General features: G+C 36.3%; 1 protein-coding gene across 4 annotated transcripts in view; it reads left to right on the top strand.

The window, feature by feature from the left end:
* Positions 1–5,731: 5,731 nt before the first annotated feature.
* SLC38A11 (solute carrier family 38 member 11) overlaps positions 5,732–23,346 on the top strand; it is a 50,660-nt gene continuing 33,045 nt past the window's right edge. For 2 of the 4 annotated variants that reach the window (XM_032880326.1, XM_032880325.1), the window contains exons 1-7: positions 5,741–5,873; positions 6,354–6,471; positions 8,911–8,985; positions 13,731–13,865; positions 14,775–14,840; positions 18,582–18,688; positions 20,643–20,722. In XM_032880326.1, the coding sequence (XP_032736217.1) occupies positions 5,835–5,873; positions 6,354–6,471; positions 8,911–8,985; positions 13,731–13,865; positions 14,775–14,840; positions 18,582–18,688; positions 20,643–20,722 (620 nt within the window). In that variant the 5' untranslated portion in view covers positions 5,741–5,834. Of the gene's footprint in view, positions 5,874–6,353; positions 6,472–8,910; positions 8,986–13,730; positions 13,866–14,774; positions 14,841–18,581; positions 18,689–20,642; positions 20,723–23,346 lie in introns of those variants that run through there. The other 2 variants (XM_032880327.1, XM_032880328.1) reach the window with 2 other exon arrangements.

Below are 23,346 nucleotides of genomic sequence, written 5' to 3'. Positions count from 1 at the left end.
CATAAAGGAACACTTGGTAAATGGGACTTTATTAAAATTACAAACATCTGCTCTGGGGGAAAAAAAAACAAACCTGTCAGGAGAATGAAAAGAAAACCCACTGGTTGGGAGAATATATTTGCAAAAGCTATACCTGATAAAGAACTGCTATCCAAAATATACAAAAACTCTTAAAACTCAACAATAAAAATCAACCCAATTACAAAGACCTTAATAGACACCTCACCAAAGAATATACACAGGTGGCTGATAAGTGTATGAAAAGATGTCCCACATTATATGTCATCAGGGAAATGCAAATTAAAACAACAATAAAATACCAGTACACATCTATTAGAATGGCGAAAATACAGAACTTTAACAGCATCAAATTCAGGCAAGGGATATGAAACAACAGGAAATCTCATTCATTCATTTTACCATGCAATGCAAATGATACAGCCACTTTGGGAGACAGTCTGATGGTCTTACAAAAGTAAACATACTCTTACATAGAACCCAGTAATCCCACTCCTTGGTATTGACCCAAAGGAGCTAGAAATCTTTGTCTAAACAAAAACCTACACACAGACGTTTATAGCAGCATTATTCATAACTTCCAGAACTTGATAGCAATGAAGATGTCCTTCAGCAGGCAAATGGATGAACTGTGGTACATACAGACCGTGAAATATTATTTAACACTAAAAGAAATGAGCCATTAAGCCATAAAAAGACATGAATGAAACTTAAAAGCATATTACTAAGTACAAGCAGTTGATCTAAAAAGACTACATATTGTATGATTCCACCTATATGACATATGACATTTATATATATATATCTGAAAATATATGAATAAATGAAAAATGAATTAAAAAATAATGAAAAATGAAAAATATATATCTGAAAATAATGGTTTTACTTCTACCTTTCCAATCCATATATATATATATATTTTTTTTTTTTTTCCTGGAAAAGACAAAACTATAAGATAGTAAAAATATCAGCTGTTCCAGGGATTAGGGGGCAGGGGGACAGGGATAAAACAGCAGAGCACTGAGAATTTTTAGAGTAGCTGAAACAAGTCTGTATGATACAGTAATGGTGGACACATGTCATTATACATTTGTCCAAATACACAGAATGTGTAACATCAACAGCAACACTAATGTAAACTGTGGAGTACAGGTGATAACGATGTGCCAGTGTAGGTTCATCAGTTCTAACAAATAAACTTCTCTGGTGGGGGATGTTAATGGGAGAGGCTCTACATATGTGGGGTCAAGTAGTATAAGGGAAATCTCTGTACCTTCCACTCAATTTTGCTGTAAACCCAAAACCGTTCAAAATAAAAATAAAACATTCAATTTTTAAAGTATAAATAAAGACTTGAACAACAACTATATATATATATATATATATATATATATAATATATGTATAAAATCCTCTCAGTTATCTATCACTGTATAACAAATAGCCCCAAAACTAATGGTTTCAAGCAAAAATAAACATTATCTCACATTTTTGTGGGTCACAAAGGAGCAGTTTGGTTGACTGGCACTGGTTCAGGTTGCAGTAGGAATGCTGGTTGGGGCTGCAGTCATCCAAAGGCTTTACTGGGGCCAAAGGATTCCCTTTCACTATATCTCACTCACATGGCAATGGCTGGAGGCTTCAGTTTCTTGCTATGAGGACCTTGAATGCACTCAGGACATTGCAGCTGGCTTCTACCAGAGTGAATGATCTGAGAAAGAACAAGACAGAAACCACAATGACTTCTATGCCTTAGAATCAGAGGGTATACATATAACTTCCATCATACCCAATTTATTACAAGAAAGTCACTGAGTCCAGCCCTCATTCAGGGAAGGGGAAAGAAGTTCTACTTCCTAAAGGAAGGGGTGTGAGCGAATTTGTAGATATATTTTAAGCTACCATAGAGACCATATTCACAAAAAGAAAAAAATGCACACACATACACAAACACATATCATATATTGAAAAAAGTCTTAAAGATAATTGAAAGTAAACATACGGTCATTTAAAATTCTTTCTCCTTTTTACTTTATTTTACGCTTTTTAAAAACAAACTTTTTTCATGGTCAGAAAAGGAGGACATCTAGGTAGCTCAGTCAGTTAGGCATTTGCCTTCAGCTTGGGTCATGATTCCAGGGTCCTGGGGTTGAGTCCTGCACTAGGCTTCCTGATGGGCAGGGAGTCTGCTTCTCCCTCTGCCCCTCCCCCTACTCGCGCTCTCTTTCTGGATCTTGACCTCAAAAACAAGTACAATCTTAAAAAAAGTAACTAAAAAAGGAAAAGTTTACAAATTTTACAAATTTACAGTCAGGGATATTTGTGGTCAATATAGTGAAACACTGTACTTAATAAGTCAACATGGACAGAACCAATATCTTTATTTATCCTACTTATCCATGAATTTGCTATTTCTTTCCATTTATTTAGACCTTATTTAATTTCTCTTGATTATTGTAATTTTTTCTAAACAGACTGTGCATATCTTTGGTTGAATTTCTTCCTGGATATTTCATTTTCTCTGACAATATTAAAAATTAGTTTATTTTTGTTATAATATCTAGTTGTTTGTTGTTGCTGTAGAAAAATTAATATATTTGCAGGTAACTCTTGTATCTAGGCAACTCCCTAAAGTCTCTTATTACTTCTAATATTTTCCCTTCTAATATTTTATTCTGATCTTTTTACAAAAATAATCTTATTATCTGAAAATGATGGTTTTACTTCTACCTTTCAAATCCTCATATCTCTAATTTCTTTTTCTTTTCTTATTGCTTAAGGCTACAGACTCCAACATCATGTTAAATAAAAGTCATGATAATGGGTATTTTTGTTTCATTTCTTAATTAAATGAATGTGCTCCTAAAATTTCCTCATTAATGAAAATATCTGCTATAACTTATTAGTTTAAGGAAGTTGTCTTCTATTTCTAATTTACAAAGAGGAGCTTTTCAATTGTGAATTCAACATTATCAAACTTTTTTCTGTTTTTAGTAAAATAATTACATGGTTTTTCTCATAATCCGTTAATGTGGGAAGTTACACTTACAGATATTTTTTAGTTAAGCCACCCTTTCGTACTTGAGTTATACCCAACTTTTCATGATATTGTTAACTTTTCATACACTATTGGAGTTAATTTGCTAATATTTTATTTGGAATTTTTGAATCTTTTTTTTAGTAAAATAATGCTGGAATTTTCTTTCTCTTAATGCATTTGTATTGGGATTAAGATTACTAATTTTTTTTTAAAGATTTTATTTGTTCATTTGACAGACAGAGATCATAAGCAGGCATTTAGGTGGGCAGAGAGAGGGAGGGAAGCAGGCTCCCCGCTGAGCAGAGAGCCCGATGCGGGGCTCGATCCCAGGACCCTGGGATCATGACCCCAGCCGAAGGCAGAGGCCTTAACCCAGGGAGCCACCCAGGTGCCCCAAGATTACTAATTGTGATTATCAAAAATATATATTTTGCATAATAAAAAATGACACAAATAGTTTTAAAAGAAAGAAGCTGGGAGAATATATGTGCAAAATACATAACAGACATAAAATTGGCACCCCAAATATATAAGTAACTCTCATAAATCAATAAGAAAAAGACTAACAACCAAAATCAAAAGGGCAAAGGACATAAAATGAAATTCACAAAGAAGACAACCTAAATATTTAATTATATTCATGAAATAGCATAAAAAGATTCTCAACCACAGTATAGACTGGGACAATACAAATTTATACAATAAGTATATACCATTTAAAAACCCATTAGAATAACAAAACTTAAAATAAAAAAAGGAAGTTCTGGTGTTGTAGACAATGTAAAAAACAGGAATTCCATCACTGCTGGTGGAAGTGTTATTGGTACTACCAATTTGAAGAGCAATTTGGGAATATTTTGTGAAGTTTAAATATGCATGACTTATTTCCTAACAATTCTACTGTTAAAGAATCTGTCACTTAATATGCTCCAGAAGGGTGTAAAATTAGAACCTTAACAACCTTCCTTCAGTAGGAGGATGGCTAACTGAACTGTGAGAGATAAAATGAATAAACCTGCTTATATCTATATAATATATCTTGAAAACGACATATTGGGTAAACAAACACTAATGCTAGTGGGAAAAATAACATGTACAATATGTACAAAAATAACATGTACATATATTATTTATGGCTACAATTGAATGAGTTAAAATATAAAACATGGATAGAAAAGATATACACCAACTTCATAAATTAGATGACTTCAGGGATGAAGAGAAAGGAATGGGGATGGACAAAGGGGTTTCCATTGGGACATTAAATGTTTATTTTTTCAGTAGAAGAAAATATGACAAAATGTTAACATTTGTTGGGGTGTCCAGGTGGCTCAGTCTGTTGAGCTATGACTCTTGATTTCAGATCAGGTCATGATATTAGGGTCCTGGGATCCAACCCGGGGAACGGTTCTCTGCTCAACATGGAGTCTCTTGGGGATTCTCTCCCTCTCTCTCTCCTTGCTCAAGCTTGCTCTCTCTCTCATAAATAAATAAATAAATAAATAAATAAATAAATAAATAAATCTGTTTAAAAATGTTAACATCTGTGGGGCACCTGTGTGACTCAGATGGTTAATCGACTGCCTTGGGCTCAGGTCATGATCCCATGGTCAAAATGGAGCCTGGAGGGGACTCTGTGCTCAGCGGGGAGTCTGCTTCTACCTGTACCCACCATGTTCTCTCTCTCTGAAATAAATAAAATGTTTCTTTTACTGTTAACATTTGTTAATTTGATATAGAGCATATTTTATAATTCTCTTTAGCTTTTTTCATGTTTTTTAAATGTTTCATAATTTAAAATAAAAGAACTTTAATAAGTATTTGGTAAGTAGGATATTATATTACCACTCTTACTGTCCTTGAAACCTTTCTCTATGTATTCTCTTTGTGATTGAATATTCCCTGGGCCAGTTTCCTCATCTGTCATACAAGCGTGTATAGGTGATCACTGAAGATTCTTTCTACCTCAGATACTCTGTTTTCCTTTTCCCATCCCCCTTACACTTCCCTCCTACCTGCTTTTAAGATTCACTACCTGAATCCATCAGCGATCCATCTCCTTTTCCACTCTTAAGTCTCCTTTTCTGAAAAGTCATCAGGAAACATTTAACCGAAGCATGCTTAGTAATCAACTTAGCTAAAACTCTAGAAAAGTTTTTGGTTGGTTGGCTGTTTTACATTTAAAATAAAAGTCCTACATGTTCATCTAGCATCTCTGATGCAGAAGATGTGTAGGGAGTGGGAGGAGGTGGTATTAAGTAAGAAACGATGCTCCACTGGAGCAGAGGTACTACTTACTGCGTTCTTACCTGGACGTCAGTCTCCAGCCAAAAAGCTGCTAACTGTGGAATGGACTCAAATGAAGGCACCGTAACTCTTTTCACAATCTGGGCAAGGCAGCGTGGGGCGGAACACACTGTACTTTCCAACTGGAGGTAGGGTGGAAAAGGAGGGTGCAGGGAAAGAGGGCTTCCCACATCAGAAACATCCTGTAGCATCCCCTCGTATTAGGAAGGTGCATTGGCTGGGCAAGCTCCGGGAAGAAAGCGCCCCGGGCTGCTGCTGCAGCGGAGGGAGCTCTGGGCTGCAGCCCGCGCGCCGGGGGAGCCGAGGAGGTGGGGCCAGGGGCGACTGCCGGACCGCTCGCTCCCCTCTCCCGTCGCGTGCGCGCGTGCGCGCGAACTCCAGCTGGAGGAGGTCGCCGAGGAGGCTGGGCAGGCTTGACTAGGCTACCGAGGCCCTCAAGCCTTCCACGTGCTGAGGACTCTGTAGCGGCCATGGGCTACCAGGCACAGGGGCCCGTCATCCCGCCGCAGGTAAAGCCGGGACGTGGGGCAGCTTCTGAAGCCAGGTCCTTTACAATTTCATTCAGCCTGCAATAGAGAGCCGCTGACTTCACCGGGGTCTTGGTTTAGCACCGCGGAAAGTTCTCCAGGAGAAAAAGTTTTGCCTCCATCTTTTTTTTTTTTTTTTTCCTCGACAGGCACTTTTCAGTATAACCCCTTGAATTTCACAAAATCGCATCATTGACTCCGTAACAGATCCTGTATTCTGGGATTCCGTGCGGCAGTCCTTGAACTTGGCGCAGCTGTAATCGGGACATTTTAGAATGGAGTTTGTCTACAATGCTCTGTTGAATTACCTGTTACTCTTAGTCATTATGTTCTTATAGTTACTGACATTACTAATTATTACTACTAATGTCGTGTGGGTGTCCTGCATTGCGTATTTGTCTGACACTTTTCTAATTTTTTGACCTAGTGAATATTTAATTGCCATCTTATATATTAAAATAGAGCAATCTAGATGACAGAGAAACCCTCGTTTCTGAACAGAAGCACAAAGGGAAAACTTATCACCAGTTCACAGCCGTTTTTAATGTTGTCAACTCGATTATAGGATCTGGTATAATAGGTAAGTGTTGTTTTGTTTTGAATTTTAAGTGAAAAGACGAAATTTAAAATGCTTACCATGTTACTAGCATTGATTATTTTTAAGGAAAAAAATCTTAAATAATAAAGTTGGTAATTTTTCCCATAAAAACCTTCCTTTTTTCCCAATATAACTATGTGAATCATACCAACGTCTTTTATGCTGAGATGGGACTGTGATTCAGACTTTTTCCTCATTTGAGAGCATCCTTCATATGTGGTAGATTAAGGTGGAACTGCATATGGGATATGCCAAATTTATTTTTATGGGCTATATTATGGTCAATTGATAATACTACCTAATATACTTTTTCCCTTTTCCTAAAATATCTACCATTACTTAAACCACCTTTCTGTGACCTTCTAGAGGGTAAATCTCCAGATATTTGGAAGTATTGAAGGTACATAAGTTTAATGTGAAAACAACAGTCTTGTGAAAATTAAATACATAACAGTATTTCCTTACCTATCTATACAGTTTTAATTTTAAAGTACAAACTTATAATGATATATTAATTTTAAGTATCACTTAATAAGTAGATATTGGTTAAATGAAAATGCATAGATTATTTTATTTAACAAAGGAGCCAAATAATCAGTAGATTATTCATTGTAGACAACGAGCATGAAAGAAATGAGCAGCTCATATTTTCCCAGTTTGAACCAAGAGGAAAATTCTGACAAAATAAAGTATAGTGCATTATAGTAATTAAGGCAATTATTTTTTCAGTGCTGATTTATCTTTTTTTTAAGATTTTAATTATTTATTAGAGAGAGAGAGTGTGCACAAGTAGGGGGGGGCAGCGGGAATGGGAGAAGCAGGCTCCCCTCTGAGCAGGGAGCCTGATGCAGGGTTCCATCCCAGGACCCCTGGACCATGACCTAAGCTGAAGGCAGACACTTAACCAACTGAGCCATCCAGGCACCCCTAATTATTCTTTCTTTTATTTGAAAAATCCAATTTAAGAAAAAGCAAGGACAAAACAAAATCCTGCAATATTCATTAAGAACACTACTTTTTCCTGTAAAGTTTTAACATTTTAATTACAGTCATCACTGAACATTTACCTGAATTGAGTTACTTTTTTCACCTTTTGCAAGCTGATGTGTTTCTTGATATTACCTGCTTCCATATACAGATATTCTTTTTAATGGCACATAAAATAGAGGTACGTGAGGCAATGTAATCAAGTAGGGGCAAAGATTTGTTTGAAATTCTACCCCTATGGATTAGGGAGTTGTAGACAGCTCTGCCTGGCAGAATTCCAGAGTTAATTCCTGAAGTTTAAGCTGATTCATGTCAGCAACATTAAAAAGTATCTCTTAATTATGTTCAGCAGATTTTTTTTTAAAGAGTTTATTTATCCATTTGACAGACAGCGATCACAAGTAGGCAGAGAGGCAGGCAGAGACGGAGAGTGAGGAAAGCAGGCTCCCTGTTGAGCAGAGAGCTGGATGCGGGGCTCCATCCCAGGACACTGGGATCATGACCTGAGCTGAAGGCAGAGGCTTTAACCCACTGAGCCACCCAGGCACCCCTGTTCAGCAGATTTTTAAGGGAAAATTTTCCAGAGAATAAAAGTTCTGGGTGGATATATTTTAAATATGTTTTATGTTAAATATTTTATTGCCCATAATCTAAAATTGACCATTTCCAAAAGAAATTCATAAGAAATACTTTCATATACCCCTTCAGATTATTAAAAACACTTTTGCTATGCCCAGGTGGCTCAGTCCATTAAACATCTGCCTTCGGCTCAGGTCCTGATCCTAGGGTCCTGGGATGGAGCCCAGGGTAGGGCACCCTCCTCAGCGGAGAGTCTGCTTCTCCCTCTCCCTCTGATCTTATTCCTACTCCTGTTCTTGCTCGCTCTCTCTCTCTCTCAAATGAATAAATAAATCTTTTTTAAAAATATATAAATAGTAAAAAAAAAATTAAAAATTATTAAATAATAAAAAATACTTTTGCCTTCTCGTTTTTCTCTCCTGGTTACCCACTTTGATTCTGGAGTCAGTCTTTCCTTACATCCCATAATCCTTTCGTGCTCTTATTTCTGCTTTCCCAGCTAGTGTGTAAGGAAAGCTTTAGTTCATTACTTTCTGTATATTCAAGTTCATATTCCCTCCTGAGCCTGAAGTGAACATTATTTGTGTGAACTGGCATCTGTTTTTCATTTGCTCCTTTCTTATTCTTATTCCATCACCTTAAGAACTTGCTCTCTTGACCTGTCCTTAGCTTGCATTTTCTTCTGAAATAACATTAATATGCTAACATTTAATTTGAGTAACTATATGCAGTTTACAACCATGTCCTATAAAATGTCAATTTACTTAGCCTGTTATATACAGGAATTGGGGGGAGGCTTCTATATTTCTATATGTTTTATTAATGTGGTGGGTGGGGTGTTTTATATTTTTCCAGGATTGCCTTATTCAATGAAGCAAGCTGGTTTTCCTCTGGGAATACTACTTTTATTTGGGGTTTCATATGTTACAGGTAAAATACTACATAATTGCTTTTTCCTGCAACTTAAAGTATGCAATGATGATTTTACACACACACACACACACACACACACACACAATAATTGAATTTCCTAATTAAGAAGTGCATCAAATAACTCTAAAGAATTCAGACATTTACATCTGAGAAGATTTACTCTTCCTGCTAATCCTCTGAACAGATTAGAAAAGCATTATATATTACCAAGCCTAAATCCTTTTCATGTGCCTTTTTCACTTTATGCATATAGTGGTAGACGGGGGAGCCATTTTAAAGGCTGATTAATGCTGAAAGAGACTGCTTTGAAATTGTAGACAACCAGGCCTTCCTTTCCCACAAAAACCTTAAGCAAGTGTACATGAATGAGCAACATTTTCTAGCAATTTTGGTGCAGGTACAACTGAAAGGCCTGGTGCTCAGCCAGCAGGGTTCACCACCCAATCCCCACCTCTCCTGTGCCTGCCCAGCCTCCCTGCCTGCCACTATCTTTAAGCAATAAGGTGCTTCTGTATCACTTCTGCTTCCCTCTTCCCGTGTAACCTGTTTGTTCACACTCATGTTTTGCCATTTCTCCATCTGAGTGCAGGCTTTACAACTCGTAGTCACCTCCTCTTTCTGCTGTTCTCATCCCTGCCCTGTCATGCCACCAGCACACCTCATGACAACCACGGGGTCCTTCCTCTACCTTAGAATTACTGTAGAAAAGGAAGTGATCACAAACAGATACCACCTGCAGTGGTTCTTTTTACGGTGGCCACTATGTGTGGTCACTTAGGTGCCCTTTTACCGGGGAATGCAAAACACCCCAGCCTTGTTTTTTCAGTGTTGACCTGGCTCTCGATGGCACCACCTTCCTGTGAAGTTACAATCCCCAGCCACCATTTCCCCACAGCCTTCAGCTAATGACTGCCTATTAGGAACATAAAAGCTGTGCGCTCGTGTGCGCACACACAGGCACACCTGCGCCCCGAGAGACCAATGTGTGTTGCAGGTGCAGCTACTCTCCATCAGAGACAACCTCCATGCCGAACTGGTTCTCCAGCCCTAACCTGTCACTCCCATTCTCTTGAAGAGCTCTCCTCAAAGTCCCGCATCCCAAGAATCTCTGACTCATCTCTGCTTCCAGAGACCCTGATGGAGATGCCATGTCCTCATAAAATCTCAGGTTTTGAAGGCCAGCCTGTAACTCTGCCATTTTTTCCCCCTCAGGCTGAGGGAGAGAGAATAAAGCATGCTATAGATACCAAAGTCTGAGTTGCCAAAGCACTGGACTGCCTTCCTCCCTCCTTTCTTCCCACCTCCTGTTCTCCCTAAACCTAAACTACTTTGAGCCTCTACAGCTCTTACTTTGTCACTTGACATCCATAACGTAGTAACTTGGGACCTCTAACACTGCTTATTCAGGGCTGTTGGTGTTTAAAAACTGCACTCCATTCACGAGAGCATTCACCACACTAAAAAATCCCACTCAAGGATTACCCTTGTCATTTTTAATTTCCTGTTTCCCAGTCAGTCAGCACTGACAAATAATTAATTTCCACCCGGGCATAATAACCATGGCTTATTTAAGTACATAGTAAACATTTGCGCACACTGTAAACTGTAGGGAAAAAAAATTTTAAATGTGTGTCACCTAAGAATTAAATAATTGAGGTGAATTAAGTCACATTATACACAAATAAATCATAATGTGAATAACTTTCTCAACTAATGCTATGCATATACTTGCAGCAATGACTGTGAGCAGCCCTTTGAAAAGTTATATATTGCAAATTTATTAATCAGTAGAAATTAGTTACTCTTATTAGTTCAGTTGCATGATCAAAATCTTTAAATGATTTTGATGAATAAAGGATGACCACACAGAAGCAATAAAATGCATGGACTATGATTCATTTTATTTCTTAATTAGGCTTTTAAGAGGAAAATCTACAAGTAAGGTATAATATTAAATCTTTCTTTAAATTGACACTTTAATTACACAATGGTTTTTCTCTATAATTATTATTTTGTCTTTTTAAGTCTCTAATGAGATATGTCCAGCTCAGCAGTTAATTTTTCTAAGGCCTATTTTCATGTTTGTGAAATGTTATGGAATAAGAACAAATTATTTACAACAAATGTTTCTTTTAATTTATGATTTTCATATTTGTTGGTTAGAGTGTAATAATTTTTATTGTCCAAACGTACATACTGATATGTGCAAAATGATAGAGCTATTGGCATTTAACCCAGTCTCAAAGAAGCAAGTATGTTTTGGGGACAAGGAGGCACCTCCACTGACTGTTTATTACCGAGCAAAGAAAATGGAAGGGCACTCTGAGGAGATGGAAATGTGGAGATGCGTAAGAGAACTGTGTGAGTGATTCCATCTGCTTAAGCATAGGGTTGATGTTTGTGAGTGGAGAGGGAGGAAGTTAGAGGTTTGCAGAGGCATTTATGAAGCCTCCCATGTAATGATAATCATTACCACATCCTGAGGACTAGCTTGATGCTGAGCATAATGCAGCCACTGTATCTAATCCTTCTGACTTCATGAACTAGGTGTTCGTGTTCTACTTTAGTGGAGAAGGAAACTGAGACTTTAGCAGGTTGAGATGACTTGCCCAGAGTCACCAGTTACTAGCAACAGAGTTGAAACTTTGGTTAAGTGCATGGATTTTGGAACCAGACTACCAGGATCTGAGTCCCAACTCTTCCTTTCTAGCCCTATGAAGTCAGCAATTTGCTTAGCCTTCCGTGCCTCACTTTTCCCATCTATTAAAAGGGGGAATGGGAGGTAATAATTGCACCTACTTAGAGTTGTTGTGAAGCTTAAACAAGTTAATATGTATAAAGCATTTAGAAAAAAGCTTGGCACGCAAAAAGTGTTGTAAAAGTATTTGCTAGTATTTTTGTGGTTCTTCTCATCGTTATTATTATCAGACTCCAGATACGGTGCTTTCTCCACCACCAGATGCAGCCTATAGAAAATAGCCAAAAGTAACACCAGTTCTCATTCATTTAGCCTCCATAACATACCAGGCATTGTGGTAGACAGATACATCATAATATTCACAGACTTTTCAAAGTTTGGTGTATGGTTTTACTTTACAGAAGAGACTCAAGAAAGTCAAATTTTTCACCTAAGATCACATAACTAATAAATAATTTTCTCTGCCCCATGAAAAGGATTATTTTATCTGAAAGTATTAGAGGATTTCCCTGGAGGATTTTAAGCAGAAGACGAGGTCAGATCTATTATGGTGTGGTCAGATGCATCTGGTAGAAGAGGGATGTCAAGAAAATCTTGGTAGGGTGGGAATGTTAGAAGTGTTTTGAAGGGAGGCCACATTGGTGGATGAGAGAATAGGCGTTTTCACAGTAATCTAGGCGAGAAATGATAAAAACGCTAAAATAGAGTAGAGATTAGAAATGAGGGGATATCATTGAATAATCTATGATGCAATTGTTAATGGATTTGGTGACCAAAAGAAGGTAGCAGGTAATGGGTAATGAGAAGTCTAGGGTGATACTCAAATTTCTGTTGGTACTGTTCACAGTTTGGAGAAATAAGATGGAGAAGCAGGTTCCAGAACAAATATATAAATTAGAATTCAGACATTTGAATGTGAGATATCTATGAGATCTCCAAGATAAATGTTCGTTAGATAGCTAGATATAGAAATTTGGAGTTTGGGAGAAGTCTGGGTTGAAGATGAAGTTTGAGGAATTAATAACATCTGTGTGAAAATTAAAGCTGCAGGCATGAATAAGATCATAGTAGGACATTTGAAGAGTGAGAAAAAAGTCCAAGAATCCAGGTTTTCAACAGAGTAAAAGAAACCGATGAAAAACTATATGATTGTTAGAAAATGTAGGAGGAAATCCAAGAGAAAGTGAAGTCACAAAGACCAAGGGAAGGTGATCGAGGAAGAGGAGAATAGTAATCAGAAAAAAAAAAGAAAAAGTGCTACCGAGGTAGCAAATTAGATTAAGATTTAGGAGGTGTCAATTTGATTTATCAACTTGGAGCTCATTGGTGAATTTGTTGAAAGACAATTCAGTGATTTGGGAGGGAATCAAGGTGGAAAACACATTGTAATGATTTCTGTTTTCTTCTTTGTATTTTAATGGATTTCCAAATTATTTAAAGGATAAAAAAAAATCAACGGTGATGGAAGCATGAGCAAGAGAAAAGAAAAAACAAGAATCACACCCTGTACATAGCTGTGTACCCAGTACAACTTAAGTGTCATTCTCTTAACCATAGCTATAAAAGGGAGCTACTAGTAGTACTTCATTATAAAACAAATGATCTGATTCTCCTCAATCTATTTTTTTCTGAATGCTTACATCATTTTTCATTCTCGGTTTTCACACATTGAACGTTTATGATATATTTGATTACCTACATTCTGCTGCTTGGACAGCTGAGCTGCAGCCTATTAATAGTTGTTACACTAGCTGGGTTGGGAAAGTAAAACCTGATGCTTTGACTCTAGTCTGCATACCCTCTTCTGTCCAGGTCATTGCACAGATATGTTAAGTGTATTTGCAACTCAACTGAAAAATATATAACTGGAAACACTACTGTTTCATGAAAGGTAATGTTTTATGAAAGGAAAGTAAGCCTTGCCAAGCCAAATGACTGTAGCATTAAACTGAACTCTTCAAAGTTTCTTTCTCTAAGTCAAAACACAAAAAACTTTTGTATTAAATGTAGTCTGACATTTGTTTAATGGCTGTTTTTGCCACAGACTTTTCCCTTGTTTTACTGATAAAAGGAGGGGCCCTCTCTGGAACAGACACTTACCAATCTTTGGTCAATAAAACCTTCGGCTTTCCAGGATATCTCCTCCTCTCTGTTCTTCAGTTTTTTTATCCTTTTATTGGTAAGTTGAATGTGAAAATGGAAAGTGTAACTCTTTCATAAACATATAACTACTTCTGAAAAGGTAGTTTTAATAGGAGATTAAAAGTGAATGGGTAAAATTATAGATTTCTTCCAAAGCTGAAATATGTTTTTTTTGAAAACCTAAGGGTTTGTGGAAGGCATAGTTTAAATCTGCACTGTAATGGTGAACATGTCCCCTAGCACTTCTTACATAAATTGTTAACATTCACCAACGACCAAATTGACATCATTTTTTTAAATCAGTAATACAGAAGCTATTGGTCAAACCATTAGCTCCTTATGTCTCCACGGAAGGCTAAGAATATATTTCCCCAAAATCTGACTTTTTCAAATGAGTGACAATTTGGGAGCCTTCACAGTTTTCTATTATTGTTCCTCACTTAGAGCAACGTGTGTATTCCTGAAAACATATGTGGAAACTGAACTTTAATAACAAAAATCACATTTTAAATGACTACAGAAACTCACTGTTACTTAAAGTTGTTCTGGAAAGAATTCATGAAGTGAAGATGTTTTTGTAACATAAATTGATATTCTCCCATATATTTGTTGACTAGTTATTTTTGAAATTATACATATTTATATTCACAATATATATTTGAAAGAGGTAGGATTATGCCAATATTTGGGAATAACTGATTACTTTCAAAATAGCTTAAGAGTTTTAAGGAGGGCACTTGTGATGGGCACCAGGTGTTGTATGTAAGTGATGAATCACTAAATTCTATACCTGAAACTAATATTACACTGTATGTTAACTAACTGGAATTTAAATAAAAACTTGGGGAAAAAAATAAAGTGTTAAATGCAAAAAAAAAATCAAAATATTCATGATGAAATATATGCTGGCTTCTTGGTGACTGTATTGTTTTAATTATGTTTTTAGCTATGATAAGTTACAACATAATAACTGGAGATACTTTGAGCAAAGTCTTCCAAAGAATTCCAGGAGGTAAGTCCATGTACTTATTTTATGTGTTATTCATAGTTAATGTGGTTCATAATAATTTACAACCAAAATACTTACAAGTGGAAGAGTTGGATGACTTCAAGTATCTAGCAATATCCATGATCCATTCTGATCCTAAAGCATTAATCTATTTTTTTTAAGATTTTATTTACTTATGTATTTGTCAGAGAGAGAGAGGGAGAACATAAGCAGGCAGAGCAGCAGGCAGAGGCAGAGAGAGAAGCAGGCTCACCGCTGAACAAGGAGCCCAGTGTGGGACTTGATCCCAGGACCCTGGGATCATGACTTGAGCCGAAGGCAGCAGCTTAACCAACTGAGCCACCCAGGCATCCCTCAGCATTAATCTATTTTTATAGATAGTTTAGTTCTTATTTAGCTGTTTAAAGGATATCATTACAATTCATCTTATGCTGTATATCACCAACTCTATGTAGTAACATTTTCATGTACTGTTTTTACTATGCCACTTCTAAAATAAGCAAGCTGACTTTTTTCTCCATTATTTGTATTAAGATATAATTTAATATAGTAAAAATTAGCCCTTTTTTATTTTATTTTTTTTTAAGATTTTATTTGTTTATTTGACAGAGAGAGATCACAAGTAGGCAGAGAGGCAGGCAGAGAGAGAGAAGAGGAAGCAGGCTCCCTGCTGAGCAGAGAGCCCAATGAGGGGCTTGATCCCGGGACCCTGAGATCATGACCTGAGCTGAAGGCAGAGGCTTAACCCACTGAGCCACCCAGGCGCTCCAAAATTAGCCCTTTTTAATGTTTAGTTCTGTAACATATAGTTTAACAAATGCTTATAGTCACATATCCACAACTACAATCAAAATACAGAACAGTTCCTTTACCCATGCTCCAAAATTTTCCTTATTTCCCTGTGTACAAACCTTCTCTCATCTACAGCTCCTGGCAACCACTGATCTGATTCCTCTCCCTGGTTTTGCTTTTCCCAGAATGACAAATAAAGGGCATCATATAGCACGTAGCCTTTCACGCCTGGCGTCCTTCACTCAGTATGTTGCATTTGAGATTAATCCAAGTTCTGCATTGTATCAGAAGTTTGCTCCTTTTTTTTTTTTTTTTTTTATTGCTGAGGAGTATTCCATCATATGAATGTACAACAGTTTATCTGTCCCCCAGTGGAGGGACATTTGGGTTGTTTTGTTTGGTATGATTCTGAAAAACCATTTTGAACATTTCAAGCAGACCTTTTCAACATGTGGCACAACCCCATTCCCTCTTCAGCCTTTCACCATATCATGGCAGTTTGAATAATTCCAAGATCATGAGTCTTTTTGTTTGAAGAGCTTCTCACCACACTACACAATCCTCATTTCATAGTGACCTACTCTATAGCTCTTATCATAGTTGAAAATGATGTAAAAACACCTTTCCTCTTAGTGCTGAATCACTCCTTCTAGAGACAAACTAGCCAAAATAAAACAAAACCTAAAACTAGAAATTGTACTTATTCCTTTCATAGAGTTTAGTGGAAACGGAAATCAGGGAGACTTGAGCATCCAGTCACAGAGCCACTGCTTGCTTGCTGTGTGACCTTAAGAAGGTTAATGCCCTCTCTGAGTTTTAGTTTCTTCATCTCTGAATAATGGAGTATCACCTGCTTCATAGAATTATTGTGTGAAACAACAGAGGTCATACACACAGCGCTTGGCATGTAGTAGGCTGTCCCAACGCTGTTAGCTCTTAGCAACATCTTCCATTCTAGCCACCAACTACAAATCATGCTTTCATAAACTGAGATCATGAGAGTAGATAGAATGCTAAGGAAAAATGCAAAGAATATATTGTCATATATAAAATTTGACCTAATTATGTAAATTTTCTATTTTCATAACCAACTAAGGAAAAAACAAGAAAAAATATATTCACATGTAAACTGTGATTATCTTTTAATTACAGGATTCATGAGATTTTTATTTCCTTTGTCGTCTTGGTCTTTCAAAGGAGCATATATTAATTTAGAAAAATCTTGTTATCACTTTATCTTCATTTAAAATGCTTATTAAGGTGTATTATTTGTTAGAAGATCAGGATAAATAATAGATCTAACCATTAGATCCTTATTTAAAAATGTCCTTTATGGTAATAGAAATCCTTTGTTACTAGGCTCCTCTCTGCTATTCATAGCATTCTATTTCAGTGCTTTTCTAGGACTTAGAATTTTCTTAGTGAAGGAAATCTATATTTTCTACCAAACATATTGGTAAAGCAAATGATTTGGAAGGGTAAACAGAAACAAATAGGCAAGTTATTTAATTCAAATTATGCTCACCAGAAATATGTAAATAGTTGAGTTCAAGGTTTCTGGAACTTGAGCTTCCTCTTTTAGTGTTTTGATTCACAACTTTATGATGATTGTTTAGTTACATCTGAGTTAAGCAAATATTCATGATTATTTTATTACACTATATATATAAGCATGTCACATTTACACCACTTTGAAATTTTATCTGGAAACGTCCCTGTAAGTGAGGTTATTAGCCATATGAGAAAATTAGTGTCACTTACTTTTCCCAGTAATAAGTTTCTTTCTATTTTATCTTTTTTTTTTTTAAGATAGATTTATGTATTTATTTATTTATTTGGCAGAGAGAAAGGAAGGGAAGCAGGCTCCCCGCTGAGCAGAGAGCCCGATGCGGGGCTCGATCCCAAGACCCTGGGATCATGACCTGAGCCACCCCAGCGCCCCTCTTTATTTTTTTTTTTTTAACCACATTCACTTGCTTATTCTGTAGACTTTAGACTTTGCAGAAATAAATGAACAAAGACTTGGTACCACTGGGGACATTTCCCAAACATAATGATATTCCTTCTTTGAAGGAATTCAATAGGAGCTAAAAAAGGTAAGCAGTGGTATCTTCCTTGGAATAGCTATATATAATGTTAATCACATTAACACTGTGATTAGCACAGCCTTAAAAATATATAAATCCTTGGAAGTTTGTCTTATTTTATGTTTACAACTTTTGCTTGTATTTTATGATAGGTGCATGTGCACATACAGGTACAAACCGCCTCCCCAACAGTACACAATTATGTACTCATTGGGACAGCCAAGACTCTGCAGTGTATACTGCTTTCAGCAGAGCTTCCTGATGGCTCCCCTATTTTGCTTCTGTCTACTTTTCTTCAGGGAAACCACTTCTTTCTCAATAAAAGTATAGAAATAGAATATTTTTATCTAAGGCTCCAGTCTTGAAGTTTCAAGCCCTACTGTTTCAATCTCTCTAGGATACAGAATTTAAATTAAAAAAAAAAAAAAAAAAAAGAGGCTCAGAACATGCCCTCTTCTCATGTAGCTTATTTCCTAGAAAAAGAATTTGCCATTAGAGGGTTTTAGACAAAGGGTGACATCGTGTTTTTAGATCTCTATACCTTCTAGGTTAAAAGTATATTCTAAGGGGACAATGGAAGGGTAGAAGCAGGAAGACTGATTAGGAGGCTCAAAATAATTTGAATGAAAAATATTGTAAGATTATTTGAACTATAGGTTCACCCTTAAGTTATATTGTATTTACATTTTTGTGAGTTATTTCAATTTTTACATGGTTTTGTGGGATTTATTTACTCAAAATCTTTGTCATTTAGATAACATTTAGTTATTTAAGTCCTTTTTGCCCTTAAATATTTGGCTGTTTTTGTATGGCTGGTGTGTTAACTCATACCTATAAAGACTTTATAATATTTATTGTGTTTTAGTTGACCCTGAAAACTTGCTTATTGGTCGCCACTTCATTATTGTGCTTTCCACGGCTGCCTTTGCTCTGCCTTTGTCCTTGTATCGAGATATATCGAAGCTTGGAAAGGTAACTTACATCTTAAAAAGGCTCAGAAATGCACTTTGTTACCTGCACTGATTTTGTCAAACTTCTGTCCATGTGGCCAAGTTCTTAATTATAGTATTTGTCTTAGTTTCTTTCTTACCTTTCTTTCTAAGGTATATACTCTGATGTCAGATACCATACTTCCAATTTAGAAAATAAAAAGAACTATACTTACACCAAGTCCAATTTACTGAAAAAATGTTCTATCATTTTTTATGGATAGTGGTTTAAACAATTTAAGTTAGACTAAGTATAAGGAGTAAGGATGAATCACTTCACTGGCTCAAAATTTTTTTGTAAACTACGGTGTATTTTAAATATCAATATGTCATGGCTCAATTCACGAGAACTTGGTCAGTGTATACGAATCTTATTGCTAAAGAAAAATGATGATGCATTTCTAATGAAACCAACAAAATAATTCTTTAACTACCATAAGGTATCATTAGCCTTTATCTATCCATATTTTTATTTCCTTACTCTAAAGGAGTGTTTGTATTTTATGCAGAATATTATTGGCATTATATCTACATTATGCCAAGCATCCTGATGAGTTTTTTAAAAGGGCTCTTTATATATTTTTATGCTCTAATTCGAAAAGTTAAGTGAATTTTACTTTTCACTGTGATGTTTCATGTGTATCCACAGTTATGGATCCTTCCTTAAGGATCTTGTTATTGGTCCTATTACCCATGGTCCTTCCAGGTAAAGCTGAGAGTGAGAAGATACTCCAAAGTATTCTGACCACTCTACCTTTGTTCCCTAACAGACTTCCAGAAATAAACAAGAGTTCATCAAAAGCAGCTTTTTTGTGAATTATCTGAAATGCTCAACAATTTTCCATTTCCCATATTGTAGGCATAAATGTTATCTTCTGAGAGCAGAAGGCCAGGCATTCATGAAAAGAAAGCTAATATTCTATCATATTACTAATACCTGAACATCTTTCCCTAAGTGTTCCTTAAAAGTGTCATCTTGGAATATTGAAGTAAATCTCCCAGTGAGTAAACCCAGAGCAGCTAGGAGCCCTGATCTGGAGTCAGGGTGCTTGCATTTGAATTCTTCTGCCGCATTCTGTGTGACCTTGGAAATGTTACTTAAAATCTCTTCCTCTGTAGATCAGAGGACTCATTACAGAACATTCCTTCTAGTTAAAAACCAACAACCCAGGAAACAAGGTTAATGATAACCAAATGAAATAAAAGCAAATTTACATTATGTTTTTCTTATTAGAGAAAGAAGTCAAAAATGTGCTCATTTATTAAAAAAAATTAAGGGCAGAAACACAGATATAATAACAAGTGCACAGAACACATACGCACAGACCAGTTTATATTTTAACCAGTTGAAATAGTGACAGAATAGAAAGGAAAAAGCAAAGACTTTAGAAACACAGACCAAAGGGCAAAATCAAATAGGAAAACTAGACTAAAAGAACTAGAGAACAGAAGGGAAAAAAGAGAGGCACCCCAAAAGTGTGTGTGAGTGGTTGTGTGTTGGGGGAGGGTGTGTGTCTTGATAGGGGGAGGGTAGGTAAAGACAAAAGCAGAAGAAGCAAGTATAGATAGGAAAAAAGCACAAGTCAACACCAAAATAGGACTGAGAAGAAAGAAACAACTTTCATTTGACTTTTATAAACTAAAACCACCAGTTTTGTTTTGTATTCAATAGGCCACTAAAAGCATTTAAAGCCATGTTGCAAGATTAGTCATATATGATACTTGCCTCCCTATTTGTGGAAAAAAAATAATACCATTTTCAATAAAAAGTTACATGCCTGAGATTATCAACAATGGTCTATAAGAAGAAACTACTACAGGATTGTCTAAACAAAAGCTGTATATATGTTTACTCAAGTAAAAAGAGAAACATCTAATACTTTCAATATAATAATCTCTCTTCCAAACTGATAATACCTTTACATTTTCTTTTGCAGATCTCTTTTCTTTCTACAGTTTTAACAACGCTGATTCTTGGAATTGTAATGGCAAGGGTAGTCTCATTGGGTCCATATATGTAAGTTTTGTTGCTATATTGGTTAGTCTTTACTTTATAGCCTTCACATAGATATTTATACAACATATGGTAAATGCTGAAGTATAAAGTAATTATGGTACCAGAAGCACCATTTATCTTTAATATTTGACAAAATGAGAGAAGATAATTACATCTACACAGACAGGCATTTTCCATTTGGCCCCTCTATGGCTGATGAAATTAAACTGAGTTTACTTTGTATGTTAATGACCGGTCCTAAGAATTAGGATAAGGAAGAGATTTCGAATAGTGAGACATAGGAATGAAGTAGAGCACTTGGGAGGGAAAATGGTAAATGGCAGAAATTTTTATATCTATCCCAGAGAGGGATTTGTTCTTAACAGAGTTTTACCAATATAGGCTGAAATGAGAAGAATAAAGAATATAGTGGAAGTTTTCTCCATTAGAGGAAACGTAATCACTTGGCAAACCACCCTTTATTCTCTACTGAGGTTATATTCTTTGATTATTTTGTGTTAAAATGCTTTTGTCATTTGTGAACTGATGGCAATAGCCTGTGAACGTTGCCTGTGAGGGGGGAAAGAAAAGGAAACCTGTTGAATAACTACCCATGATAGTGTGGTTCCCAAGGTAACTTCTTTTTCCTATTGATTAACTGTCATGCAAGATCACCTCGTTTGCAACTTCATGTGCTTCTGTCTGGTTTCTTAGTCTACCAGGCAAGTTCCAAAAATTGTGCCTCAAATTTATTTGGAAGGAATTATGAAACATATAGTCTAATTGTATTTGCTATAATCTTTACTTTGAAAAAAATACCTATTTTTTAAAGAATTGGAATAAAAGAGAAAAGCATAAATATCTATCGTGTTTATATTAATGTTTTCAAATAACTGAATCCTAGTTCATGGTTGTATTAGCTCAGGCTCCCAGAACAAAATACTATAGGGATCTTAAACAACAGAAATTTATTTTCTCATTGTCCTGGAGGCTGCCAGCACGGTCAGGTTTTGGTGAGAGGTTATCTTCCTAGTTGCAGAAAGCTGCCTTCCTGCTGTATCTCCTCGGGGCAGATGCCTAGAGAGACAGCAAGCTCTCTGGTATCTCTACTTAGAAGGACACTAATCCCATCAAGAATGCCCTGTCCTCAAGACCTCTTCTAAACCTAATTATCTCCTGGAAGTCCGCATCTCCAGATACCAGCTCAAAGGGGCTCTGGCTTCAATATATGAATTTTTGGAGGGGACACAATTCAGTCCTCTGCAATAGCATTTTTTAAATGTTCCCAGTTCCCTTCGCTGTGGCCATTTATTCTCTCATTTAGTGAATGCATACTGAATGCCCGTTGTGTCTAGCTATTTTGCTGCACCATGAGAGAAAAAGAGCAGAGACAAAAGTCAGCACCTGTTGCAAGTTGTTCATAATCAAGTAGAGAACATTTTAAAAACAAAAAAGAAGAAAAAAGAAACAGCAGTGCAGTAGAAGTGCAAAATAGGAGCTTTAGGAGCAGGAGCAGCGCCAAAGAAGAGAGTGCTTAAGAGTTTGTCTGGATCAGGAAGGGCTTCCTGGAGGAAAAAAAAATGGGATATGGGTGTTTTGAAAGATGAATCTGAATTGTTTCAGATAGATAAAAGTGTAAAAGGCATTCCAGGCCCAGGAAAGATAAGCATAAAAACCCAAAACTATTGACATTTATTTAGTATCTCCTGTAATGGTACTGTATTCATCTCTGATTTTCTGAAGCTGAATTTATGCAACAAAAAGCCAATAAGTATATTGAACAGAATACAATACAATAATTGTTGGTTAATGTTTTTAATTGTGTAAGACAGAACTTTTTTTTTTTTTTAGATTTTACTTATTCATTTGACAGAGAGCAAGAGAGCACAAGCAGGGGAAGCTGCATAGAGAGAGGGAGAAGCAGGCTCCCCGCAGAGCAGAGAGCCCAGTGCATGGCTGGATCCCAGAACCCCGGGATTATGATGAACTGAAGGCAGATTCTTGACTGACTATGCCACCCAGGCACCCCAAAGCAGAACTTTTTTAATTGGAACTTTTATTATGAAAAGTGATTCTAGAGAATAAATTATTAGGTTATAATAAAAGGTCTTATAGGTCTTGGCAAATATAGTACTGTGAGGCAATATTGAAGGAAAAAACCCAAGTAAATAAAAGTTGGAGATAAATAAATTAATCATTAACCGAGCCCCAAGGGGGCAGTTTAGAACAAAGATTTTTCAACTCTAATGTCACATTAGATTTACCTAAGTAGCTTTAAAAAATAACTGATAACAGGGCCCACCTGCAGAGATGCTGAGGGACTTGGTCTAGGAACCAATTCATTATTGAGCAGCTGTGAGTTTGTGAACACGCATCTAGAACCGCTTGGTTTCAAGAGATTAAAATCAGGAGTACACCTTTGAACTGACGTATCATTTCTAAAAACAGACCATAGATTTTGTGTTATTTTAGGCACTGTTGTGCCATTATTTTTAAGGATTCATTCTCCACTTACTGTTTTTATACAACATGTGCTTGAGATACTACTGTAAATACAAAGAAAAAATATCTCTGTTCTCGGTGGCTCACCGTTTAGTGGGGAAGATAAGGCAGCACAAATGACAGTCGTTTATCTTGATACAAAG

Source organism: Lontra canadensis, unplaced genomic scaffold (assembly GCF_010015895.1).
Source record: "Lontra canadensis isolate GAN:19392208 unplaced genomic scaffold, GSC_riverotter_1.0 scaffold69, whole genome shotgun sequence".
NCBI classification, from domain to species: Eukaryota; Metazoa; Chordata; class Mammalia; order Carnivora; family Mustelidae; genus Lontra; species Lontra canadensis.
This window is presented reverse-complemented; position numbering and strand designations above follow the sequence as displayed.